The sequence below is a fragment of the Montipora foliosa genome, chromosome 3 (assembly GCF_036669935.1).
Source record: "Montipora foliosa isolate CH-2021 chromosome 3, ASM3666993v2, whole genome shotgun sequence".
NCBI lineage: Eukaryota > Metazoa > Cnidaria > Anthozoa > Scleractinia > Acroporidae > Montipora > Montipora foliosa.
The window spans coordinates 68,003,759-68,022,514 of NC_090871.1; the positions used below are offsets into that span (position 1 = coordinate 68,003,759).

The 18,756-nt window shown below is 39.4% G+C and overlaps 1 protein-coding gene across 5 annotated transcripts in view; it reads left to right on the top strand.

The window, feature by feature from the left end:
* Positions 1-107: 107 nt before the first annotated feature.
* The window catches only part of LOC137998088 (galanin receptor type 1-like), a 19,947-nt gene continuing 1,298 nt past the window's right edge, over positions 108-18,756 (top strand). The window contains exons 1-4 of one of the 5 annotated variants that reach the window (XM_068844501.1): positions 14,643-14,724; positions 14,836-15,060; positions 17,358-17,472; positions 18,148-18,756. The exon at positions 18,148-18,756 is cut by the window's right edge and continues 1,298 nt beyond it. In XM_068844501.1, coding sequence (XP_068700602.1) covers positions 18,194-18,756 — 563 coding nt within the window. In that variant the 5' untranslated portion in view covers positions 14,643-14,724; positions 14,836-15,060; positions 17,358-17,472; positions 18,148-18,193. Of the gene's footprint in view, positions 278-14,636; positions 14,725-14,835; positions 15,061-17,357; positions 17,473-18,147 lie in introns of those variants that run through there. The other 4 variants (XM_068844503.1, XM_068844502.1, XM_068844504.1 and 1 more) reach the window with 4 other exon arrangements.

Consider the following 18,756-nt stretch of genomic DNA (forward strand, 5'->3'; position numbering starts at 1 on the left):
CGCAAAATGCATGTCATTGAATTAATCATTCTAAACTGTCCGGGAAACTCAAAAAGCAATTTGTCTGTTGTGAGTGTTTCAATTAAGCTGTCACATTACTCGGCTTCGTTAATTTTTGAATGTATTTTCTTTGCGTCATCACGTCCATAGAAAATCAGCAAAGTAGAAGAGTCATACAGATTATGCTAAATGCAATTCCATTGTGGTATTTTTCAAATGTGAGTGCCTTGAAGCTGCCATACAGCAAAGTCTTAAAGAAGCTAAAAGCAAAAGGAAGGTAAAAGATTTAAAGTGTTTGAGTTGTTGTCATGATTTTTCAGATATTTTAATTTCGTTTCACAACACCGTCAATGTTTGAGATAACAGTATGACGTTAGAGAAGCCTAAGTTTAGGCTGTAAGGATGCACTATTTCGACAATGCAAATACACCCAGACGACTTGAAGAAATGTAGAAATTTAGGCTACTTGATTACTTCAACTAATCGTTTTTAAGTGTCGAGAAAGAGAAAGTGGTCTTATCATTTCCTTGCCCACACAACGACGAGCTGCTCGTAGAAATATTCAGAGTTGGTGAGATGGCTTTTTTCGTTTTTTCCCCGGCTTGCTTTACGTATCAAAAGCAACTGCTTAAAAATGAAATACAATGAGCGGTTCACGCTAGAAAAAATATCTTGGGATGGAAAAACACGTGGAAGACATTAGAGTAAAATCAACACCTTGGGGAGAGAGGTTAAAACCTTAAAGCACTTCAGTCTATTTCTTACTATGGCTCGATACTCACGAAACCTTCAGCCGTACTTGGCGCCTGTGGAACAAAGATCAAGCAAAACTAATTTGGTTGAGGCACAGGTTTTTATATATGTTCTAAGAAAGCGCGTAAAAGATCTAGAGATTTCGAAGTTAATCACTGAAGGTTATGTCCTAGATCACTTTCCATTGAATTCCCCCTTAAAGCAGACACACATAGGTTATGCTAGTTTATAAATTTACTGGCGCCCTTGGCAGGAAAGTTATCTATTCTCGTTTTTTTCTCAGTCATTTTGACGCGCAGTCAGAAGGGTGTAATTGTCCCTCGCGGTTCAGTATAATCACCTTCCTTTAATGAATTTTTTTTTTTACCAAGCACAACCATTTTTAAAAAGAAACGTTAATACAGACTGTAGATAAAGGAACAGCTCCTGAACACATTTCCAAATACATAATTTGTACAATATGTGGAATTTACTTCCTGTCAGGCTAAGCACGAATTGATCGAAGCACGTCAACTCAGTAAAGTTGAATTTTGAATACTGACAGGTTTTAACAACTTTCAGGATTGGTTCTTAAAGTGCTTTTCAGGGCATTTCCCTAGATGGGGATGATTTCTTTTTCACCGAGTGGAATCACAAAACGTTTTCATTAAGCTTGTCACGTGCGGAAGGAACTATGTGATTAACCTGCTATTAAAAATTCTACATATATTTTTAAAAAAGCAATTTCATTTTAGCCAGGCTTAAACGCTTTCCTTCACGTTATCACAAGAAATAATTATCTCTAAACTAGGTTTGCATAAATGTAAACGTTTATTAGTGCTTCTTTGGACGGTGACCACACGGGCCACTGAGTTAAAACCTCAATCAATGCTTTGTATTATTTCATGTTTTATTTTGCTTCAGACGCTAAGTTCAAAATTTTCCTCACGGTTAATTATGGAAGCGCTGTGAGGAATATTTGCAGCTGCTCTTGAAGGAACGTTCAATTAAATCTGTAACATTCTAAGGGTTTTTGTTGGAGTCACCTTTCGCAGCAATAGGTGGTTTTCACATTACGTTATCGCCGCCATGTTGGCAGACGGGAAAAAAAGATCGCTCATTAGCTCCTTTTGTTCGTCCACCAGTATTCGTACACTACATCATTGTTATCTATGTCACTTGAGATTGGTTGCAAACCACCTGTAAGGTCTCTATTAACATGCTGCCTCGTATGCCAAGGCAGAGTTCCCTAACATTAACCCTAACATCGGGTAAATAATTACAGCTGTTTGATTGCACGTTTCATTTGCGAGCAATTACAGAAAACGATTAACTGTCGCAGGCGTGGGCTGCCCCATATAAGCCTTCATGATCATGATCAAAACGCTTAATTCAACGTTGCTCACTTCATGTATATATTATTTCTACTTTTAAAATTAGTAAGCTTGCGTTTAGTTTCTTGGAAACATTCTATAAATATTCTTTACAATTAGGATAGCTTTGAAAACTGGCAACACACGTAAAACAAAAAGGATAAGTTTAAATGATTTTTCTAAAAAAAAAACTTTGAATTTTTCATAGCAATGCTATTTAAGGCATATGGTTCAGGTATGAAAACCTTTCTTTCTTGTTAAACGCACGTTGGTTACTTAGCAGTAAACATTAGTTTATTGGAAGCTAGCTTACCGCGACCTCGTAACAGGTTTCAAGTCTTCGGTTGCTATTCATGTAATTTGAATTTTTCATAGCTTATCGCTGATTAATTCAACCTCGTTTCCAGGGTCTCTCTTCTCTGCCTCCTTTACAATGAAGGCAGAGAAGAAAGACCCTGAAATATCGGTCCTTTTGAGCAATGTAATATTTACCTGCATTGGCATGTCAATTTTTCTTCGTTCTCTATTTGATATTTGCTTTCAGGCTTCTTGCCGAAAAAGGCAAGCCTGCATTGTAGCAGTAGAGAGGCATTCAGGTCCTTCTCCCTCTACTAAGATGTGCGCTTGTAAAAAAGTGCACACTTGGGGATCCCTCCCTCGTGCTGCCTCGTTTTTATGGAACTCGCTGCCCTAACTTCAAAAACAAGTACTATCGTTCTCAGACGTCCGTGCACAAGGGTTTTTTCCAGCCCACTTCACGGACCGTTGATTTCCGCCTGCGTTTATAAAAGTCTAATCACGTGATAACATTTTTGAGGCTCTGCGGTTTCGAAAATACCGATCTCGTGGCGCCATTTTCTTTTACTCTTCCCCTTGTCCACTGTGACCGACGTCTGAGATCGATAGTAGCAGCCTGGGCTTGATTTCCACCGCTCACTCGTGTTCAGGTATTTTCCCCGAGGAGACTGCTGGAAGTGTGAGCGATAGATTGTCTATTTTGTAAATTCAAAATACATAAAATTTATGCAAGGTTAATAGGAGGAAATGACATAAGACATGCCAAGACACTGATTTTTACAAAACAGTAATTACATAACAATGCAATTCAAACGTGTGTACAAAGTTTTCAGATGATGCGAGCTTGACTTTTTGGTTCGATAATATACATGAAAAAAATACTCGAGTCTGATTGGCTAAGTGCAGTGCAGTTCAGGTGTTACGTAACACCAGTGCAAAAAAAGTGTGATACCAGCGCAAATTACACATCTAAATTCTGGATTATGATTGACTAAACAACAATAGGGTTTTGTCAGAACCAATCAAATCTTTTGTTTTCAAATCAAACCCGCTATGGATGACGCAATTTATGACGCAGTTTTTCCCTGATTGCTTGATACGCGTGCGTTTCTTGTGCTTAACCGTCTCGATTTTTTTCATCTGTTATTAATAAGTAATCACATGATTTTTCTCGTGCAATTTGGAATCAATAAGCACTTGCTGTTTTTTTCAAACACTACAAATTGCACTCGTCCTACGGGCTCGTGCAATTTCGGTCGTCTTTGAAAACAAATTACTCGTGCTTATTTATCCCAGATTGTACTCGAAATCATGTGATTACCTATACAAATAGTTAACACAATGTGAGTTTGATACAGGACGCATTCTTCCGGGCACCAATTTCGGCTAACTCTACCAAGCACAAGGCCACGTGTAAGGGTTAAGAGGGAATTTGAGGTACCCCTTTCTCGGACTGGAACCAACAACGCTAACGACTCCAAGCATACGAGTACCGCTCAATAGTGTTGGAAGCTCTGGAGGACAACACCAGCTCCAGGAGCCGTGGGACCTTCACGGACAATTTGGGATCTTGTAAAGAACTGGCCCAGCTCCAAATCCTGATACCGGAAATATCTGGCAAAAAGGGTCATCAAGCGATCAAGCATATCAAATTCAAACAAATGCGCTAAAAGTGAGACGAAAAGTCGAGGTGGCAGAATAATTCCTTAAAAAAGAAACAGCCCTTTGTTATTTGAAAAAGGAAAGTAATGCCATATACAATGACGCCAGGCTTCGACCAAAGTGGGACGAACATCAAAATGATAACTCTGCAGCTGGACTGAAGATCGGAACTGAAGGAATATCTGCCAACGTTGCCCTCAAGAAAATTGGGAGGAAAACAAAATACGCTAACAAAAAGTGAGAAATTAAAACACAGCAACTGTATTATTGAACTATGCGATGAAAATCAGTCCACGGAATGGAAACTGCACCTTATGTCCAGAAGCTGAAAAACTACGGGATTCAAGCCCCAATCGTCCGGGTCAACGGACCTACTTATTAAAGCAAGTCGGCACGGGCGTTCTCGCTGCGAGGCAGCCACTGCGACTTCAACTAATAATTGCTAAAAATTAAGCACAAACTAATTATGTCAACGAAAATATTGTGTAAATGAGGTTTACAACTGCCCACCATGAGAATACGGGAGACCGCCATGTTATCCACAAAAACCGAGTTTACCTAACGATGGCTCAACTTGCTGGCATAAGATTTGGAGCACGAACAAAACCGCTTTCAACTCATGGTAAGTTGAGCATCCTAAGACTCGAACATACCTCGAACTGGCTCAATGTCTAAAGTCGCTAAAAAACCGTTAAACGCGAAGTCACACCCACTATCGGATAATCGTTGAATGCTTTGACATGCTGCAGCCAAAACCTGACCTCTTGCAATAACCATTGAAAGAGAGTAAACATAACATCTTAAGCAGACCTCGACTGAATACACAAGTACATCTGCCTTGTAAACAGACGCGCGATTGGACCGACTGCTAGGGTTAGGAGTTACGGTTAGGAGTAACCAAACAGGCAATGCGAGCTAACTCTCTGTGGGTCGATTTCTTGGCCGAGTACAATTAAAGATTGCCATAAAGTTTTCAATTCCGAAAAATGTACTGAATGGTATCGATTAAAAAACCCGTCCATTCACCAACCTTAACTGCCTCTCAACGAGATTTGCCTTAGGTTGACGCAAGACCGGCCAAGGCTAAATCCGAGCGTAGAACAATACTAGCGGCTAGTGCAGAAACATAGTCGTGCTGACCCGAGGTGCCGTCGTCCAAATGAATACACGAAGCAGTTGTGGGACATTCACCTCCATCTCTAAACCAGGGAACGCAAGACTTAAGTGAAACAGTAATATGCAGTGCTTAGGCCAAACGATAAAACGGTAAACGTTAAATATCGAACCACGCCTCCAAAACTACATGAAATTCCAAAAACTGCTGGCGAGGACCGCATAATACATATTAACGACATGGTGATAGCCTGACTTAATTAAAAGATCCCACGTAAAAAAACCAGAACCTCTGCTCGAGAATCTCACTCAACGAACGCAAATCCCTGTGCATGTAACGAGACTTGGTCTCAACGAGGTACTTGTTTACCTCGGTCAAGTCTATGACTAGACGATGTTTCTTTCCTTACCAAGAGGGAATTAACGCAGCAGTGCGGCGGGAAGATGTGCTCCACAATTAACCGCGTCTCCAGCAATTTGAGAATCATTGACTCGACAGACCGTGGGTTATTTAGAGAAGAATGGTTGTTTGCGAGAAAAAAACGAGGCGAATAACCTTGTTCATTTTTTATTTATTTATTTATGTATTTATTTATTTATTTATTTTAAGATTTGCACATACAATACGTATACAGGTATTAGAATAAAAGGACATAGCATCCCTTACAAGATTAAATCATCTTACTCAACCCCATAACGTTATAAAATATATAATTACAAACTCTCCCCCACCCCCCTCAAAAATATCTAATATATCGATGTTACAGGTTGAAATTAAATCTCAGGTCCATCTAAATCAACCTAGGTGAAAATAAATCAAACTAAATAAATAAGCTAACCCTAACCCTAACACCAAATCATTGGTGTCCGGTTCTAAGGGAAGCTGCTTACAAAAAGAATACCATGCAACATGAAGGAAAAAAAAACAAACATCACGTGTACCCTATGAGTTGGTATTTGGCATACCACCTTGGAAAGAAACCAAAACAACCCCAGATAAGAAATATGATCAACATTCTACCATGGAAGAAGAAGAAGAAAAAGAAGAAGAAGAAGAAGAAGAAGAAGAAGATGGAGAATGTGAAGATGTGGATGCCCAAAGAAACAGAGATGTAGAGCAACAACACGAAAATTAACAAAGATCAACAAGAACATTTGACAACCTTGACATTGAAATTCAACAAGATCAAGGTGAACAGAGTGATGAACAGAATATTGCAGAAGAACCTCCACATAAACCTGTTTGTTATTCACCTATCAAGTCAGCAAAGGAGCTAAGGACATCTCAACAGGAAAAAGCAAGAAACACACAAAGAAAATACAACAACAAAATGACAACAAGCAAACCTAATACTATTTCATTCCAAGTCAACAACTTTGTCAAAATAAAAATTAATAAAGCGGACAAACATCCATTACACCCAAACACAATTGGTAAAGTAATTGAAAAGAACATGGATTTATAAAAGTTGTAACCAAATTTGGAATTATTGACACTTGGATTTCACCAAACAGACTGCAAATTACTGAAGACATGAATGTGTGTCATTAGACACGACTAAAACAATGAGCTTCACCGCCACATTCAAAAAAGCACTTGACTAGTGACACATGTACAAGAAGTGCAAAAACAAAGAAAGGATTTGTTTGCATCATTGTTCAACTACATACAAGTAATGACTGTTTAATAAAGATTACAAACTTTGTGAACTACCACTAAAAACTTTGAATTTGATTGTTCAATTATTTATAATCGCAAAGAGGTTTTATACTGAACTACATCTGTACAAGTAACTGCACATCATTCAATAATCTACCCTGTAAAAAAGTCAATTTTCTGATGTTTTCTTCCTTTCGAAAACCAGAAAATAAAAATAAAAATAAAACAAAGTCACATAACGGTAATTCTTATTAAACAAAGTTTTGTTTTTCTGCTGCTCCGAGATAAAAAAAAAGCAGAATTGGTTATCATGCACAGTATGCCTAACCCCAACCTTAATGCTAACCATTTAAGATCAGTGCTTGGATTTAACAACAACCAAAGGCGTTTTATAGACTAACTCATGAAAAACGTACGCTAACCACATCCCCTTACTTCCACTTACTTGTTCACTTACCAACACGTACTTGCTAACAATTGAGGGACTTTTTGTTGATCTTTCCTACTTTCAATTTCAACCTAGTTTAAAATAAAATTGACCTAGGTATAGCTCCGGCGATTTAAAGCAAGCAAGATTCCTTGACTGATGTGAAGGAGAATTCAAGTTGAAGGCTTGATTGATTCAAAGTTTAATGATGTTTACAAGACTCTCACGTCACACCGTGAAAACTGAAAATTATAAAATTGAAGTTACAAGTACGAAAAATCAATAAAACTAAAAAGCAAATAAATTACAATCCAAATTGTAAGAAACGCAACGAAAAACAATTATTTACAAAGCGAAAACCTAAAGCTTAATCAGCAAACTTGAAACTTGCAACAATTGGCACAACGAGAATAATTTAAATACCTGTGTGCGGCTTTATCCCCGGAACATTGGACAAATAAAAAACTTCTTCTTGACTTGGAACTTCTTAGCTTAAACAACTTCTTAGTTTAACCAACTTCTTAACTTAAGCAACTTCTTAACTTAAGCAACTTCGTGCTTAACTTAACTATAAAAACGATGGAAGAGATAAACAACGACGCGAGGTTATGCGATATGTTGCGATGTATACGCGATGTACGCGCGATATCGACACGACATGCTATTCTTTCAAAATCGGGGAGCCCGCAGTACAGGAGTCAAGTCAGCAGATAGACAAACAATAAGATTGCTCTTACATAGGTTCAAATCATTTTAACCTGAATTTCAAAATTACCTGGAACATCGACAACAAAGAGAGGAGCTCGCAAAGTTTCCACCTTTCACTGCCGGTTCAGCAAAAGCAAGCTCTGAGCATCTACAATGGCAGTCAACTAAGAATTTGGAAATATCATCGTCCGAAATAGACCGGTCTCAGCTATCTCGGGCGCCTGCCACTCCTGGTGGGACAATAAGAAGTTAATTGACTGTATTCCCAACACTGAAATATAAGAAAAACAAAAACAATGCCTATAAAAACCCAAGACTAAACGGTTTACTGAGTGGAACGATAAAGAATACAATTAGGAAAGTGAAGCGCCTGGTTATACATACTCGAGCAAGAGTGACTGACGGAATACACTGCCGTGGTTCCCATAACGCATTCTTGACCAAATTTTGAACACAAAGGTGTGAAGGAATTACATGCCAATGGAAATAACGCGTAGATAATTATTATCTCAAATACTACGTACCGGAGATAATTAGCATTCTTGGTTGCTTTTCAAACACAACAATGTTTGGCTTAATATGCTCCAATCGCTGGTCTGTCTGAATCGTGACGTCCCACAGCAACTTGATCCTGTCCGACTCCAGCACTTCGAATCCATCTCTCACAAAACTTCCAGTGTATTATGGCTGCAGCCTTGTCGTGTCTCCACAGACGATACTTTTTTTGCGCTGGTAGCATTTTACGCTCCGTAACAATGTGTACCACAGTCTCGTCCCTCCGACCACATAACCCGCACGCAGGTTATACGTCCTATTTGTCAATGTTTACCTTTGTGTTGTTTTTTCGTGGCTGCCGCCGATTCCTGGGTCGCCATAATCAATCCTTCGGTGTCTCTCTTCAACTAGCCTCTCCTCAGTCATGCTTTGAATGTTATGGGTGACCTTTGTCTTCAGTTGCTCTGAAGAACTATAGATCGACAGTAGCTAACGCTTCACAGTTCCTGTCCATTTATTTAATCTCACACTGCCTCCAGTTGATGATTCCAGCACCATACATAATCACACAGATTGCTGACTGCTCTTGAGTTGATTGCTGAGATCGTATTCCCATCGTTCAGTTTCGACGTCAGAATCTTGCTTATCCTTCGCCCGCCTCTGCGATTCCCAGGTATTTGTAGCCTTCACTATCTTTACTTAACGATCTGATTTTCCTATCTTCGGCAACTAGATGCCGAAGATGATGATGATGATGACGATGATGATGATGATGATTATTATTATTATTATTATTATTTATTGTTGTTGTTGTTGTTGTTGTTGTTGATTTACGCAACTTCTCAGACCCTTAGGTGTTAATGGTCTGACCTACAAACATTTGGCTTAGGAGCAATCAACAACAAGTTAGCAACATCCCTACCCTGTCCCCACCCCTCATGCATTCTACGATAACAGGACTTGCATCAAGATTCTTGCTATACCAAGGAGTGCCTTTTTCTTCATTACATCAATTCTGGCCTCGATCTTCTTTACCTGTTTCACAGAATATCTGATATCAATCTCAAGGCTCCAATCACCACTGGGATCACCTCTACTTTCTTCACCTCCAACAGCCTTTCAAACTCTTTTTTCAGTGGTTCACACTTCTCGATCTGTTCGTGTTTTTTTCCATCATTCTAGTGTCACCCGGTATCGCAATATCACTGAATAACTTGGACCACTTTCTCCTCTTTGCTAACCACTGTAATGTGCAATCTTCTTGCTTTAATTTTACCATTTGATCGTATCGGATAACAAGCACAGGGCAATACCGTGGCTTCAAAGGGACATCAATAAATCAAGCATGTTTTTCTAAAAGTTCGAGTTCAAGTTCGAGTTTGAGTTTGAGTTCGAGAAGTGCATGATCACAAGAAACATCATCAAAGTAAGAAAGCGTTGTTTTACGTAAGTGCATCTAGCAGGATTTTCAAACGTTGAAAAATTGATACCGTGCGGATTTTTAGAGGGTGGGAACCGATACATTCTGAGGAGGGTCTTGTTTGTTTACCCGTCACCTGCTACCCGTCACCTTTTACCCGTTACCTGGCACCCGTCACCCGTCAAAAAGACCTGCCGATCTCATTTTCTTTTACTTGAAGAAGGTATGTGGAATCATATTCTGACATTTTGACACCAGAGTAATTAAATAAATGCACGTCCTTTTGGTGGCAAGTTTAGACCTCTTTCAAAGTTGCTTCAGTAATAAACGGGCTTGTTTTATCAAGGTAAGGAAGCACCAGGAATCAAGTTCACGTCCGTACACACACTCTGGTTTTGTTAGGTAACATTTAAATCATAGCGAATAGTTTGGATCAAAACTTAAACAAGTATGGTCGTCTGGATGAGAATACTTTTAAGAGGAATTATTGATGGTTTATAACCCTCACACAAAGCAACTCCATTGGCAAGATTCGAAGCTCTTTCCCTAACCTGACTGAATAGGACTGGCTGTCCTCTCTGATTTTCAATACTGTTAGGTGAAATCCACCTAAGAATGTTAATTTGCCTTTGTTCCCTCTTGCAATATGGCAATATTAATTCATGCTTTATGTCGTAAAACGGCGGTCCCCGGGTGTAACTGAAAATAGCCTACTCTACGTGAAAGTTCCTTTTGGATAAACACGGGTATTTGCCGAGCAAATAAAAATATTTCTGGACGCGTTTTTTTAATTACAACGGCTGAAATTCTAGCAAAGTTACATCTGTATGTAATGTGTCTAACAGTTGATTTTTGCCAGAACGACATCCTCGGTACAATGTTTGTTTTCTAATTTTAATATCTTGACTCCGCCCCTTCGCTCACAGAGATAACAGTGAAGGAGTTTCCACTGAGAAAATTACACCTTAAATTTACAACCGCGCTTTGAAAGTGAAAGTGAAGGTAGGGTTTTCATGATTATGTTGGAAGCCTTACAAATGTCACGATCTGTTTATGAAACTCATCATCATTCCGGGACTTCTTAGCTACGAGACTGGCATTTCGAATCCTGGATACGATGAGAATTGATAAACCTGCGTCAAACCCATGGTGCTAATGAAGTTTGCTTGATTCTACGTGCTACGTGCTACTGTTGAGAAACCGCCGAAAGCAAGTCTTATAATTTTTTGGCAATAAACTTTTCTTTTTTCAATTCCGAAGTATAGGCGTTCAAAACGTTTGCAAGTGGTAAGTTATCTCTAAATTTCACTTCAGTATAATAAATGTATATAATTTCATGTTGCGGCAAACTTGGACTTGCTAACTCTTCAAACCAAAGGGGTGTTCAACGTAATATGAGCACTAATTAACCTAGACAATGAAATATTTTTGCCTTTTTCAAAGAAGTACCTGAAGGATGCAGGATATTTTGCGTATATTGGATTAAAAATAGACAAATGAAATATTTTGGGTTTTTTTCGATTCTCCTTACTTCTTTAACAGATACGGCAAGAAAGTTGTAATTTTTGGGCAAAGGCTTTTCAGTTTTTTTTTCCTTCATAATCGTAATGAGCAAAGTCATTTCATTGTGATGAACTCTTTCAAGGAAAATTTTAACTAATTAATGCAAGATAAACATTTTTTTACACGGTTTCCGAGTTTAGGGCTTCGGTCCCAAATAAATGATAGTTCATCCAGTGTATAGCCTCATAAAATAGAGGCTTTAGTTTTTCGCACAATACATTTTCTCTCAATATTGTCTGAGTGCATGTACAAAGGAGTTAGGGTTTTTTTTTAATATTACGCTAAAAGGGCAATAAATAGTCCGTCCCTATTCGAGGGAATATACTACCTTTTTAACACGACTTATTAGTAAACTTAATTAAGCAGCAACGAAGGCAACTGGAAAATGCTAAGGCCACGACACACTGGAATAAGGGTAAAATGTATGGGCGCGTTTAAGTACATCTTTATCCCTATCCATAGCATAACAACTGCGCAAAGTCACAAAATGTAATTAACATTTTTCTGAATGCCGTTCTACAGGGAAAAGATAGACAACTAATTTAAAACTACGAGCTCTGACAAAGGTCTCTTCAACCAGTCAGCTATCATTGACTCCTTCAGTCAGATTTTCTTGACATAGAAACTAGATTAGTTAATAAGAGTCCATAGGAATAGATAAACAAACATTGCTGAAAGCCCACCTTCCGGCGCCCGGAAGGTGTGAAAGATCCGACCATTTTCCCACACCATGTTACCTCCAGATCCCCGACTTTAGATAGGTACTTTCCTGAAAATGAAAATTGGAAAGATCATCGCAGTTAGAAGTAACTTTTAGTTACTGCTTAAAAGCAGTTGCAGAGTAAGCCTGAAAAAAAGAAAGAAATCCCTATATTTTCTCACTTCGTTGGGCTTGCTTGCAACTTGCACTTTGTCAGGCTTCGTACGACTGACTGCTAAAGATTTTTTTTTTAATCAGTCACTTCTTTTCGTGCGGTGGCTGATCACCCTCAATTTGCTCCATGATATGGTTATGAAGTTCTAGTGGACTGATTCAACAATGAGTTCACTGAGTTGGTTTCTACTCATTACGACTCAATACAACTTGGTTGAAGAATGTGCTCAATAATGCTGAATTTTCTAACAACGACTCTTGCATGCGGACTATTCAAACTAAATAATTTTCTTCGGATTGCAACGTGGCACTTATTGGTTTATAGAGATAATGAGCAGTTTGCATAGGTCCTCTCAATGGTTTTCAATCAAGTTTTAATGAATAATGGCCGTGTTTTCACGACAGCCGTTGTCTCGCTTACCATTCCTGAAAGTGGTTTGTTTGCAGACTTCGTTATGCGACTTAAAAATGACACGTGTTTTCACAGGCAAAATTAAATGAGGAGAGAGCACGTGCCAATAAGGTGCTCACACACTAGGGGTCATTTTGCAGCTACATGACCCTGAAACATGCAGCAGTTTTAAAATTCATATTCCATACATATAACGTGGCATAGAGCGAGAACCTATAGCGGGGACACGAAGCACCTGCCAAATCACAACATGTACTCACAGAACAAACTGCGCCATAAGCATGTCCCTGGGACATCTATCCATTTTACTCACACACTACGGGGCATTTTACATGCATGTGTACCGGGGACATGCAGCGGGTACAAAATCACAACCAACACACTCTATTAAGAACAGCAGCGGGCACACGTCCCAGGGACTTGTAGCCGTAATTTACTGTTTCGTTTACATGAGGAGGGCTTTAGCAGGCGCCTGTATCGGACGCGCGCGGCAGCGACAACATCAAATTGCGCACATACATTCGCAAATGCAGCCATTACATGTCCCGGGGACATGAAGCCACAGTCAAATTCCGTTCCACACATACGAGAGGGAGTGTAGCAGGCACTTTTATACGGAGCTCACAGCAGGGACAAAACGTATTTACGCACACACACACACACACACACACTCGCAACTGCAGTTATTGCGTGTCCCAGAGACATGTACCCACAAGGTGTCGCATTGTCTGAGTTCTTCGTGCCACACGATTTCACACCTATGTTTTGTCACTGCAACATGTCTCGCCAAAGTTCATTTGGCCAAACTTCATGCGGCATGTTGCAGCAACGAATGTTGCAAAAAGGACGATTTTTATCGTGTGAACAGCTCGGGAGCGTGCGTCTACAGCTTTACTACAGATTTAACCAATCACAGACAGCAAAGAAACGGCAATACAATACTTTCATGATCACGTACTTGCGATAAACACACAATTGTACTGCGGCTTCATGTCCCCGGGACATGTAATGGCTGCATTTGCGAATGTATGTGTGCAATTTGATGTTGTCCCTGCCGCGCGCGTCCGATACAGGCGCCTGCTACAGCCCTCCTCATGTGAACGAAACAGTAATTTACCGCTGCTACAATTCCCTGGGACGTGTTCCCGCTGCTGTACTTAATTGTCTGTGTTGGTTGTGATTTTGTACCCGCTGCATGTCCCCGGTACACATGCATGTAAAATGCTCCGTAGCGTGTGAGTAAAATGGATAGATGTCCCAGGGACATGCTTATGGCGCAGTTTGTTCTGTGAGTACATGTCGTGATTTGGTAGGTGCTTCGTGTCCCCGCTATAGGTTCCCGCTCTATGCCACGTTATATGTATGGAATATGATTTTAAAACTGCTGCATGTTCTATGGTCATGTAGCTGCAAAATGACCCCTAGTGTGCGATCACCTATACAATAATAAAAGCGACTCCTCATTAACCTAAAGAAATTGCCAATTCGCTTAAGCTACCTGGTTTGGTGGCTTAAATTTAATGAGAATTCTATTGAAATTTGCCTACTCGCTTAACTTTAAGCAAGGTGGGAAAGGAACTGATTTCACGGAATTATCGGTTGTCACTCGCTAAGCAACCTGAAAAACCGCTCGTGAAAACACGGCCAATGTAAGCCGAGTTTGGATAATCAGCTGCTAAGCTGTGCAATAAGTTTTACAGCCAATAGGACGTTTTCAACGAACCTCTAGAGAAACAAATAACAAAAGAGAAATGTTACGTACGACTTTTGGTGGACGAAAAAAATAAGCTAATGTGAGATCTTTTGTTTTCGTCCACCAACATGGCGGCAATGACGTCACGTGAAAACCTCCTATAGATCCTTTTCACGTGACGTCACAGCGGCCATGTTGGTGCATGAGGAGCTTAAGGCGACTCAGGAATTCTCGGCTGGACGTCTCCTGACGGAGTAGATATCCATCAACAAAGGCTAAAAACATAACACAAAAGGTATTTCGTATTCAGAAAAGTGTTAAAGCATTCAGGATCGATCAGATTGTACTCTGAACTTACGTTAAGCAGAAAAAAGTAGTTAATTTTTTATTGAATGACCATATTTAGGGGCGAGATGAATTTTGTGGGGAACACAAATCTATTTCAGTTTGTTTGCGCGTATCGACAGTGGCGGTTAGTGCTGGGACACGGAACCATTTTTCGTTCTATAGGATTTATGGATTAACTCTCTCACCCGGAGAAAAATGGTACAGGTCGCCGTCGTCTCTCGCCGACCAGCACTACTTCGACGCTCCTCGCCGCTGGTGAGCGAGAAGACCTCTGGCATCCAAGGTAAAATGTTAGCCAATTTGTCGAAGGAAAGTTTTTTCAGCTCTTTCGAAGAGAGACTTGTCGCCTTCAAGTCGGTAACTTAACTCTAACCCTAACCTAACCTGTTGAGTTTTATTCCTCAGTTATCGAGTTCCATAAGTATAATAAAACTTTAAAATGGTTTGCTTTGAAATCAGAAAAGAACCAATTCACCGTTGCTGTTGAGAAAAGTGTATGCCAGGCAAAACAAGTTGCATCTCGGTAGCCTGACAGTTAAGAAATAATTTGCCTGTAATACACCAATACATCGATCACTAACGTTTCATGTTTAACCGGGGAATTAGGGATGCAGATGTTCGAAGGTGTAATAGCTGTTGAGTTTTATTCCTCAGTTATAGAGTTCCATAAGTATAAAACTTAAAAATGGATTGCTTTAAAATCAGAAAAGAACCAATTCACCGTTGCTGTTGAGAAAAGTGTATGCCAGGCAAAACAAGTTATATCTCGGCAGCCTGAAAGTTAACTGACAAAATAATTTGCCTGTGTTTAAATTAACAAATACAACAATACATCACTAACGCGTCTCATGTTTAACCGGAGAATTAGGGAAGCAGACGTTCGAAGGTGTAATAGCTGTTGAGTTTTATTCCTCAGTTATCGAGTTCCATAAGTATGAAACTTAAAAATGGATTCCTTTAAAATCAGAAAAGAACCAATTCACCGTTCCTGTTGAGAAAAGTGTATGCCAGGCAAAACAAGTTGCATCTCGGTAATTAGGGAAGCAGATGTTCGAAGGTGTAATAGCTGTTGAGTTTTATTCCTCAGTTATCGAGTTCCATGAGTATAAAACTTAAAAATGGTTTGCTTTAAAATCAGAAAAGAACCAATTCACCGTTGCTGTTGAGAAAAGTGTATGCCAGGCAAAAAATGTTATATCTCGGTAGCCTGAAAGTTAAGAAATAATTTGCCTGTGTTTAAATTAACAAATACACCAATACATCCCTAACGTTTCATGTTTAACCGGAGAATTAGGGATGCAGATGTTCGAAGGTGTAATAGCTGTTGAGTTTTATTCCTCAGTTATAGAGTTCCATAAGTATAAAACTTAAAAATGGATTGCTTTAAAATCAGAAAAGAACCAATTCACCGTTGCTGTTGAGAAAAGTGTATGCCAGGCAAAACAAGTTATATCTCGGCAGCCTGAAAGTTAACTGACAAAATAATTTGCCTGTGTTTAAATTAACAAATACAACAATACATCACTAACGCGTTTCATGTTTAACCGGAGAATTAGGGAAGCAGACGTTCGAAGGTGTAATAGCTGTTGAGTTTTATTCCTCAGTTATCGAGTTCCATAAGTATGAAACTTAAAAATGGATTCCTTTAAAATCAGAAAAGAACCAATTCACTGTTGCTGTTGAGAAAAGTGTATGCCAGGCAAAACAAGTTGCATCTCGGTAGTCTGACAGTTAAGAAATAATTTGCCTGTAATACACCAATACATCGATCACTAACGTTTTATGTTTAACCGGGGAATTAGGGAAGCAGATGTTCGAAGGTGTAATAGCTGTTGAGTTCTATTCCTCAGTTATCGAGTTCCATGAGTATAAAACTTAAAAATGGTTTGCTTTAAAATCAGAAAAGAACCAATTCACCGTTGCTGTTGAGAAAAGTGTATGCCGGGCAAAACAAATTGCATCTCGATAGCCTGAAAGTTAAGATATATTTTGCCTGTGTTTAAATTAATTTGAAATAAAGAGAATAAGAAAATAATTTTCCATTTTTTAATTGCATGATGCTGGCCGTTGTAAACCGTGTTTTAGAAAATATTGCAGATTGATTTCCTGTGCCTCTGGACTATTTTGACACATCACTCAAAATTAATTTAAAGTAATTTGAGTTATTTGTCGTCATTAAAACTTTATGACGAAGTCGGCCCAACAAATGTGTCGAGATTAACACCTCTCTCTCCCTTTGTCTCTCGCTCTGCTTTTTTAGTGTGAGTTTTGTTACAACTCCCACTGAGATTTTGGTAATTTTTTTTTACCTAAACAGCGGGGACCCATATTCCTGACCCAAGTTAAGCTCCTCATGCAAGAGCAATAGATGTTCTCTCCTTTGGGAACCAAACTCTATTTTTATGCACATTCCATGCATACATTTTGTATTGTTTTGTACACCAAATCGCAGCCAAGTCACGTGAGTGAGAACCATCTATGGTAGGCTTATAAGTTCACAGCACAATTTAATAATTTCCCAGAGCTTACAACATAGCAAAATCATGGAATCTTAATTTTGTTTGATTTACATTTGCTCAGGTTCGCATCATTCAAAACAGTTATTGGAAAAGACCGATTGTAATACAACTTCGACGGGAGGTCCTATCGATCTCTGACCTTCGTTTTCCTGGTCTCAGGAAAACCCAAAGAAAAAGTAAGTATTGATGTAAGCAAGGTCAGAACAATTTAATATAATTTGTAGAAAATATTTTTGACCTCAAAATAGGATGAAGACAGCTAAGGCCGGGAATGACATCATCATCTCAGTCTCTTTCCATAGTTGTTGTGTGTATTATCCTTTTGCAATTTTGAAGCTGACATTCCATTTGACCCACAACATAATGCGAGTACAGTGCAAGATACTGCCGGAATTTGATGAATACCCAATGATAAGGGGTAACCTGGTCATGAGTTCAAGGATATTCTAGACTCCTTTCTTTTTAAAGTAGTCGAGCTTAAGATTTAAATGAAATTCTCAAAATGCGATCTCTTAATTTGAGGACAAACTTTAGCCTGCATGTACGTAAAAGGCTCAATGGCGATCTGGTGAAGAAATTCGAAATAAAATGCCCTTTTATGGCAAGGAAAAAATACGGCGTAAAATTGTGGATGGGAACGAGAATGAGAAAGTGATAAATCGCTAGGTGACATTTACAGTTTCCACGAGTTTTCCCAGGGAACTATTCGCTACCCAAAACTGCTATCTGAGCCTTTTGAGTGCCAAAATGTGACTCTAGGAGGATTTCAGCTCCCAAACCGTCCCCCCCCCCTCCTTCTCCCCTCCCTTTCTTTCCTTGGTTATTTTGACTTCCTTCCTATCTTCCTGTAGACTCCAGTCAGTCAGTGATACCTCATTTTGGAAAACATTGGCACACATGGCTTCCCAGTCGAGCAACAACAGCTCCCAGCAGCTGAGCCAATCAGAACAATCGACTGAACAGACCGTGAAGTCGGTTATTATTTTCAGTATTATTAGTGTTGGTATCATCGGTAATTCAATGGTCATAGCAGTGGTGAAGGCCATCCGTGGGATGAGATCAACAACCAACTATCTCCTGGTCAATATTGCTGTAGCAGATATTATTACGCTGCTCTTTACGATTGTACACTTTATTCTATCAAGGTTCTCGTCTCCATCTTCCTTCACAAGTGCTGCCTTAAATTTCCTTTGTAAATTCATTTACACCAATACCGTGTCTTTGGTGTCGTTTTTAGTGACAATGATGACACTGACGTTGTTAGCAATAGAAAGGTATCAGGCCCTTGTGAAACCGCTGACATCATCTCGCAGACTAACTTCTGAAAGGATTGCCTGCGTTATTACAGGAATCTGGTCAGCTTCCTTTGCTCTCGTGACGCCACTATTCGCTACTACTACATATAAACCTGACGATAAGGGAATCTGTAGCCATGGTGATGCAACGGAGGGTATAGTAGT